Here is an 8,281-nt window from a genome sequence, read left to right on the forward strand (position 1 = left end):
AAAAAAAAAAAAAAAAAAAAAAAGAGAGAGAGAGAAAATAAGATATGGTTGCTTTTGCAATTCTCAAAATATAGAAAAGTCATCTATATTTAGGAATTTTTTTTAAAAAGGCAGGAAGATACACAAATTTGGGTCCATAACAAGAATCACTTTTCACATCCAGACTTTCTGCAACAAACTCCACTCCACCAGTAGACCTGGACCTGCAAATTCTATTGCCAAGGCTGTTCTCTGTACTCCTAGGAAGAGGGCTGATGCACGAGAAGAAACCAGCCTAAATCACACGGGTTGCCTGGGGCTGCTTCAGAAAACAGAGATCTATATTACAAATTAATTTCTATGGGGCACTTAACAATTAAACCTGAAAACAAATTTCAGACTTGAAACTGACCTTTAACCAACATTCCCCAAATGAGCTGAAACACTTTTGCTGGTATTACTTCCTACATACACAACCACAGTGCTGGCCATTTAACACTGTTCAGTCATGAGAGGCGAATTTTCAACTCTCAACCTCATGAAACCTTTGACTTTTCAAAGCTTGAGTAATCTTAATCAAAAAGCTGTATTTTATTGATATAATTAAATAGCTTTTTAAAAAACAGTATTTTTTAGCCATTTGTACTTAATTATTTAATGAGAGAAATTAGAAATAATGACAATATTATCTTTACCATTATTTATAGTAGGTTCCAGAATAATTACTGTACAAGATGAACTGGATGCTAAAAATGTAAAATATGAAGAAGTCCGTATTCCCTGTAGTTAAATAGTGCTGTTCCCCTCAACCCGACAAACTCATGGCCTCCCAGAACGTCAGAATGTGACCTTATTTGGAAATAGGTTCTTTACACATATATTAATAAAGGTTCTCGAGATGAAATAATTCTGTATTTACAGTGGGCCCTCAGTCCAACTTCTGGTGTCCTTTTAAGAAGAAGAGCAGACACAGAGACACAGAAGAGAAGGCCAAGTGAAGACAAAGGCAGAGATGGGGCTTATACTCCCACAAGCCAGGAGCCACCAGCTAGCATATTCAGAGGCAAGAGCTCTGCTGACACCTGGATTTCAGACTTCTAGCTCTCACAACTGTGAAAGAGTGCATTTCTATTGTTTTAAGTTTGTGATACTTTGTTCTAACAGCCCTAGGAAAATAATACACTCCAATCCCCGATTTATTAAAATATTTAAAGCTGGATTTCATTTCTCTCTTAGTCTCCTATGTAAAATGAGGGAGCTCCACAACAGGACCCTACAAGGGCTCTTCTGAACCAGGACCCCAGCTCCACAGTTCTCAAACCTAAGAATTCACCTGGATGTGTTATAAAGTAGTTATGCCTGGGTCCCACCCCCAGAGGTACAGAAATAGTTTGCCAAGGGTATGGCTGGGGCACGGGTATGCTCTAAAACTCTACATGGGATTCTACAATGAACCACTGGGGAGAATTTCTCTTGGCATTTATGAGTTCATCTCCTTGAATGTAGAAGCATCCAGTCAGGAAGACCCTTTAGAAAGGTACCTTTTATCCTTTAATGACCACGTTAAATAAACAGCACTGCCCTGCAATATAATGAGGAATGTTTCGCTACTGCAGGTAGCAGGCAGCAGGCACCGTGGGTGAAGCCCCAGCAGGCTGACCTCTGGTAGAGAAACGGCCACGTGGACTTTCAATGGACAATCCAGCAACATATGGTGCATTCCTCTGGTTTTATAAAAGCCTGGCTTCCCTGTCTCAGGGACGACGGGTAACATGCTTTGACTGATTCTTGTTAGGGAAGTGCTTCTGGGACAGGACAGGTGAAGCACATTCTTGGTAAAGCCTCAGTACTTGCGGTGTTATACCACTGTGCTTTCCTCTCAGGATAAATACAGTCACCAGTGACAACCCAGCCACTTATATCTTTCCAGCCCCTTTCCAAATTGACGTCAAACTCAAGCAATCATGTTTTGAGAAGTACTGCCTAGAACTCCAAGTGGCACCCTCTAAATCTATGCTGACCTCCTGGAAAGATTCTAAATGGATGTCTCAGCATTACCTTGCATATTTCAGCTTGCCAAAGAATATCCATGAGGAATGGCACAGTCAGGGAACTACTTTCAACACAGCTTGACCAACAGAATTGGTGTCAAAAGAATGAGAGGCTGAATGGACATTCTTAGAGGCTTAATCTTCTTGAGATAAAAGCTGAGAGCCCTTTTCACATGGAGCTTAAGGAGACTAGTTTTGCCAGGATGGGCATGTGGGGTGGGAAAAGTATTGGTGGAGTGAATGATGGAAAGAGAGAGCATTCTGTCCTGAATCAACAAGCATTTAAGAAAATTCCTTAATATCCATATTTTTATTCATTTGACAAATTAAGTGCCCACTCTGCGCCAGATACTGTGCTAGGTGCTGAATTTTTATGACATTTAGCATAGCTGCATCATCTGCTGAAACTAAAACTCACTTAATGCTGAAAGGTAAATTTTAGTGTGAATACAAACAAAATTGTCAATGTGGGGAATTTTCACTTTGGAGGCCTAAGTAGTTCAAAAGACAGACTTTCTCTCCCAATCTAGATAAGTATCACTTTCCTCATGGTCTGAGTGCTTCAGGAAACTGACTTCCCAACAGCCCAGCTGGGCTCAGGTTTGCCCTACTTTATAAAAGGCATTCCTCTTGGGAGAAGCTGCATTTGAAAATCCTTGCAAGCTGCCCACCTCTCCAGGCCTAACCCAAGAGAAAAAAAAGGCAATCTTTATCATTACTCTCAGAAGCAGCCTTGCAATGCTCATCTTCTGTTATAATGTACACGGATGTTTAATTGATCCTGATATCCTGATGCAGTTGTCTTTTTGGTAAAATAAAAGAGGCAGGGTAGGCCAGGCATGGTGGCTCATGCCTGTAATCCCAGCACTTTGGGAGGCCAAGGTGGGTGGATCTCTTGAGGCCAGGAGTTTGAGACCAGCCTGGCCAACAGAGCAAAACCATCTCTGCCAAGAATACAAAATTAGCCAGGCATGGTGGAACACACCTGTAATTCCAGCTACTCAGGAGGCTGCCGCATGAGAATTGCTTAAACCCAGGAGGCAGAGGTTGCAGTGAGCCGAGATCATGCCACCACAATCCAGTCTGCGTGATAGGGTGAGGCTGTCTAAAAAAATATAAATAAATAAATAAATAAATAAATAAATAAATAAAAGAGGTAGGGCAGTGAAATGGAAGAAGTTCAGGGACCCAAATCCCAAAGTCTGAGTTCAATACAAAATCTAACACACTAGCTACACGGCCTCGAGCAGACACTTTTCTAAGTTTATTTGAGCACTTGTAGGGTCAGTGCTAATGTTTACCCTATAGGACTGCTGTGAAGGTTAGAGATGAGGGAGGCTTAGTGAGGGCAGGGATCCCATCTTTTGTAGTCCCTGGTATCCCAGGATTCAGCCCACGTAAAAGTATTAATTATATTAACTAATACAATTAAGGATTTTATATATGATTATATATAACATATAACTAATATATATCATATCAATACATCTAATTATATACTACTTATTATATACAGAAAACCATACATTTAGAGATGTACAAATTCACCTTTGATTTCCACCAGATTCTTTAGTAAGCAACAACTAGACTAACAAAAGAGGTAGATTATATTCGCAACAACAGATCATACAGGCTATGGAATATTGACTTTGTGTGTGTAGTTGGGGCAGCAGTGTGTGTCCAGGAGAGTTTCTATGTAAATCTCAACACAGAAAACTCGCATGCTCCATAATAATGATTAACAAGGCAGATGTCTTCAAAGTGATAGCTGACTCTTTAAGGAGGAGCCCCTCAGCCAAGATAACCTCCATTTGGGGTGATGAGCAAATGAGAAAGGAAATGAAGATACGAGAATGCTGCCACACTGTATTCCATTTAGCACAGAGTCAGAAGCACAGTCCCTTGGCATTAGAAGGGATGTCAGGGGTCACAGAAACAAGAATTCCTTCCAAAATGCCTCTTTTAGCAAGTCACAGGGCCAGGCAAGGTAGCTCACACCTATAATCCCAGAATTTGGGGAGGCCAAAGCAGGCGGACTGCTTGAGCGGAAGTTCGAGACCAGACTGGTGAAATCCCATCTCTATAAAAAATACAAAAATTAGCCAGGCATGGTAGTTCATGCCTGCAATCCCAGCTACTTGGGAGGCTGAGGAAGGAAGATCACTTGAGCCCAGGAGATGGAGGCCGCAATGAGCTGTGATCACACCAGTACACTCCAACCTGGGCAACAGAGCAAAACCCTGACCCTGTCTCAAAAAAAAAAGTCATGGTTCCTGTCATGGTTTAAGCACTCACACCTGGAAGGTACTGATCTTGGTTTTGCTGAAATGAAGAGCTAGAAAGTTGTTTTGTTACTGAGCTACTCTCTATAATTAAGCTCAATAAATATTCTGCCTGGTATATGGCAGCTCCTCAAATATTTAAAGAGCTACTGTGCACTTCCCAGGTTAAACATCCCCAGGACCCCCTCATTCTGATAATGGTATGGCTTCACAGCTTCCCACCCCCAACCTCCTGTGACTTCCCAGATTTCACCCCAGCCACGTCTTCTCTTATACATCTTCTGAAATGGCTAAAAAGCAAGTAAAGCCACACAGAAGGACCCCACACTGAAGAACAGTACCTCTGGGCACCTTTAGTTACTACTGTAACCTCCTCGTCAATTCAAGGAAAAACAGTAACAAGTAGCTGTCAGTCATAACATCTGGGTATAGTTACACTAAAGTAGCCCCAAATCTCATTACAAAGCAATCTCACCCACAAAGGAGCTTCCCACAAAATGAAACCACAGGAAAATGTTGAAGATAATTTTCGTGTATTGAGAAAACTGGTGCCCCCACTGGACTCACTGCTTTAAAAAGTGTTCCACATATATGTGTGTATATTTTACAAAGCATGCTCCACAGATCATTAATTCTGTTGGATGTTAGGAAGAATTCCATTTTCAAAAAAATAAGTTATCTCAAACTCTAGGATCACACTTTTAAACAATTCCTTTGCTGAAAGTTTTCTGAGTCTTCACTATGCTTCTATGCATTATGCATACTGCAGAGAGAGAGAAGGATCACACAGGGCTTGACAACAAAATATGTGTTAATTGATGTATTTTCTGAGTGGAGCATTGCAAAGAACACATTTTGGGAAATGCTGCATTAGCTCATCAATACTTGTGGGGCAGCACACACATCAGGGGAGGTTTGCCAGCTGGTACCCTACAACGTCTTCCACTGTGAGTGCATGGGGTTACTAAGGACACAGGGGCACTCCCAGGCAGAGATGCCTGGGCCTTGACTAATGAGATCTTCAGGAGTACTTCGGCAGCTGTTTGGGATTTTTCTCAACCGATTTCCGCATGGGACTAAGTGGAAGTTGGAAAAGTATCATCAAACTCTCCTTGAGATTCCTTTTTGATAACGTAAACATCCTTCTGGATTTGAATCTCAATTGTGTTCTCAAGTAGCAATTTCTTGCAGAAACTAACACAGCAGGACCATCGGGAAGTACCGTCTTGCAGGTATTGCAGCAGCACTGTGCTTGTGTGGGTCCTGGTCCCAAGTGGTTACCACAACTCAGGGAAGGTATGCAGGTCCACAAGAACAGACTGGAAGTGTCCACTCTTCTGGGGGTTCATCTCGGGACGGCACTTCTGTCATGCTGCACCCTCATTCTCTCTACTTCTGTTCCTCTTTCAGTTTGCTTTGTGAGGCTCCTCATAGCTGGTATGGAAATGCTGGGGATTGTGGGCGCCAGCACAGAAGACCAAGAACTCTAACAATGTTCACATGAATATTATTATACATCACAGATAAAACTGACTGTCTAGTATCTGCTTGGCACTTTCACAAATGATTTCATTGAAACTTTAAGATAATTCTATTGGGCGGTATGTCTGCTTTCCCAATACAGAGGCTCAGAGAGGGTGGAGAAACAGCAAGGAGTAAAAGAGCTGACAATGATGGCTCGTTCCAAAGCCCCAGCCCAATTGCTACATTTCCTCAACCCCCAGCAACATTTCTTTTCTTTGGAATATTCTAGAAGGAATGCAGCCCATACATACACAACCAGCATGCACCCACACAAACAGGAAACCCCAACAGAACTATTATAAAGAGGCAGGCAGACTCTATCTTAAACTACGTACTTGCTTTACTCTACCAAAAGCCAAATCTCCCAAATAGTTATGACAAAGTCACAAACATTTAATAAAGGGATGATAGTCAAGAACTTAGAGAACAAAGTAGCCACAATGATGGACAAAGCAACTGTATTAGTAGTGCCAAGGTGCATGAGGCCCTCAAACATGAATTTCATGGGAGGTCCCTGGGTGGGGAGAGTGCACTGGCAAGGACAGAACAGCAACACTTTAACAAAGTATACGGCTTTGCTAAGCTTTTTTTTTTTAATTTCCAAAGGTTTTCTTTATGTCTAATATTTTGGCACAAAATAGGCACAATGCATTTTTTAAAAACTGCCAACTATTGATTAATCAATAGCAGGTTGTTAGAATTACAATTTCTTTTAAAATCTTAATGGCAAATAGCCAGGTTGCTTCTAGGCATATTGCACATCTTTCTGCATAATGGAGGATTTGAAACCCTGGTACTTAACTATCGGTTTTCTTATAAAGAAAGTCTATGAGAAAATACATTTGCATTACCTTTGGGGAGAGTCAACTACTCCCAGCAAGGGATGATTATAAAGAACAGTGAAAAGAGAAGAAAGAATGAACAACTAGGTCATTTCCTGGTTTCGCCTCAATAAGCTTTTATAATTTTAACTGAAATAAATTCAAAGGCCATTAGATACTTCTGCATCCAAAAGTAAATGCAAGGGAAAAGCATCCAAATGACTTCTTGGTTATCTGTAGTTTGGGATCATCTATATTTCTATTAATAAAAATAACAGGGAACCATACCAGATTTTTCTGAAAATGAAAACTAAAAACACAATAAACACAGCATTGGGGAAAATGTTTAAAATTATAAAAAAACACCTGCATTTTGGAGTGAAATATTATCTGGATGCATAATATATACAATAATTGTTCCACCATAAACTCCATTTTCAAAACCAGAGTTCATCACAGAAACATGAGTTTAAAAAATTAATCATCATGCCAGGAACTGCACTGCCATAAAAGCAAGTCATTCTTTTCTGCTTATAAACAAAAACAAAACTACCACATATGCAGATGCATGCCTCAGTACCTTGGTGCAATGGTGTATTTACTTGTATAAATATTTAAAGTCAGACCTTTGAATTTATAATGAAGTAGTACACCACTTTACAAAATAAGGTACTAGTAAATTCAGATGTATGACAAATAGAACTCTGTACAGAATACTAATTGCTGCTGTTGCTATTCTAAAAAGAAAAAAAATAATGATATCATTCAGATTCCACCTTAAAAAGCCTAATACATGTGCAGAAATCTTAATAGGTCTTGATGAAGGCTGATTGGTACAATTTTTAAATTATCAGACAGGCTTTGTAACTGAGGCAAACGCAAGCTTCCTATCTGGCATTTAAAAAAAAATTTCCTGCTCTTATTTTAATATACATATTCAATTACAACAGGAAAAAAAAGAATAAAATCAGACACATCTATAGTTTGCTATGTAATGACTGGGTGTTCCCCAGGGAGATGGACCTTTTCACACAGACGCAGGTGCTGAAAGGGTGCATGCTGGAGGATGTTACAGATGTAAATATATAACATGGTGAGGAAGAATTCAATAGACACGGTGATTTTCCACCTTAGTTTATGTTAACATAAGCATTTACGTTCTGCCCTTATGATTAATCTCCTGCTCCAGCATGCAGTAGCTGAATATACTTGCTCTTAGTGGGGTCCAAAAACCACTAACCAAAAATGTTCTGATTATATAAAAATGCTAAATTCTGTGTTTGAAACTCTTATACAGCCATGGCTTTACCTGTGATTGGGATATCTGCAGCCACATTTTCTTTCTTGCTCTTGTCTCCACAGCCACTTGAAACTTCTAAAAATTGAATGTATAGTAATAAAAATATATTTCAAAGTTAAGAAATAGATCCTTTGGATGTTTAACTGCCATTCCTTTTATGTTCACTTTTTTTGTTGTTGTTAATGTATTTCTTGTTTGAAATTATTACTGTTCTTAAAAGGAAACCTATTCTAAAATTAAGGTATCTCATAAATGAAAATTTAAAAATAAAATTAAATTAAGGTACTCTATGTTGCTTTCTTTTTTTTCTTTTTTTTTTTTTTT

General features: G+C 39.6%; 1 protein-coding gene across 9 annotated transcripts in view; it reads right to left on the reverse strand.

Moving 5' to 3' along the window:
- The window catches only part of KIZ (kizuna centrosomal protein), a 110,917-nt gene that overhangs the window by 23,642 nt on the left and 78,994 nt on the right, over nt 1–8,281 (reverse strand). For all 9 annotated transcript variants that reach the window (XM_037743087.1, XM_017541491.2, XM_017541487.2 and 6 more), the window contains one exon: nt 7,967–8,032. In XM_037743087.1, the coding sequence (XP_037599015.1) occupies nt 7,967–8,032 (66 nt within the window). The remainder of the gene's footprint in view (nt 1–7,966; nt 8,033–8,281) is intronic.

This window comes from Cebus imitator, unplaced genomic scaffold, assembly GCF_001604975.1.
Source record: "Cebus imitator isolate Cc_AM_T3 unplaced genomic scaffold, Cebus_imitator-1.0 Scaffold134, whole genome shotgun sequence".
In the NCBI taxonomy this organism is placed as follows: domain Eukaryota; kingdom Metazoa; phylum Chordata; class Mammalia; order Primates; family Cebidae; genus Cebus; species Cebus imitator.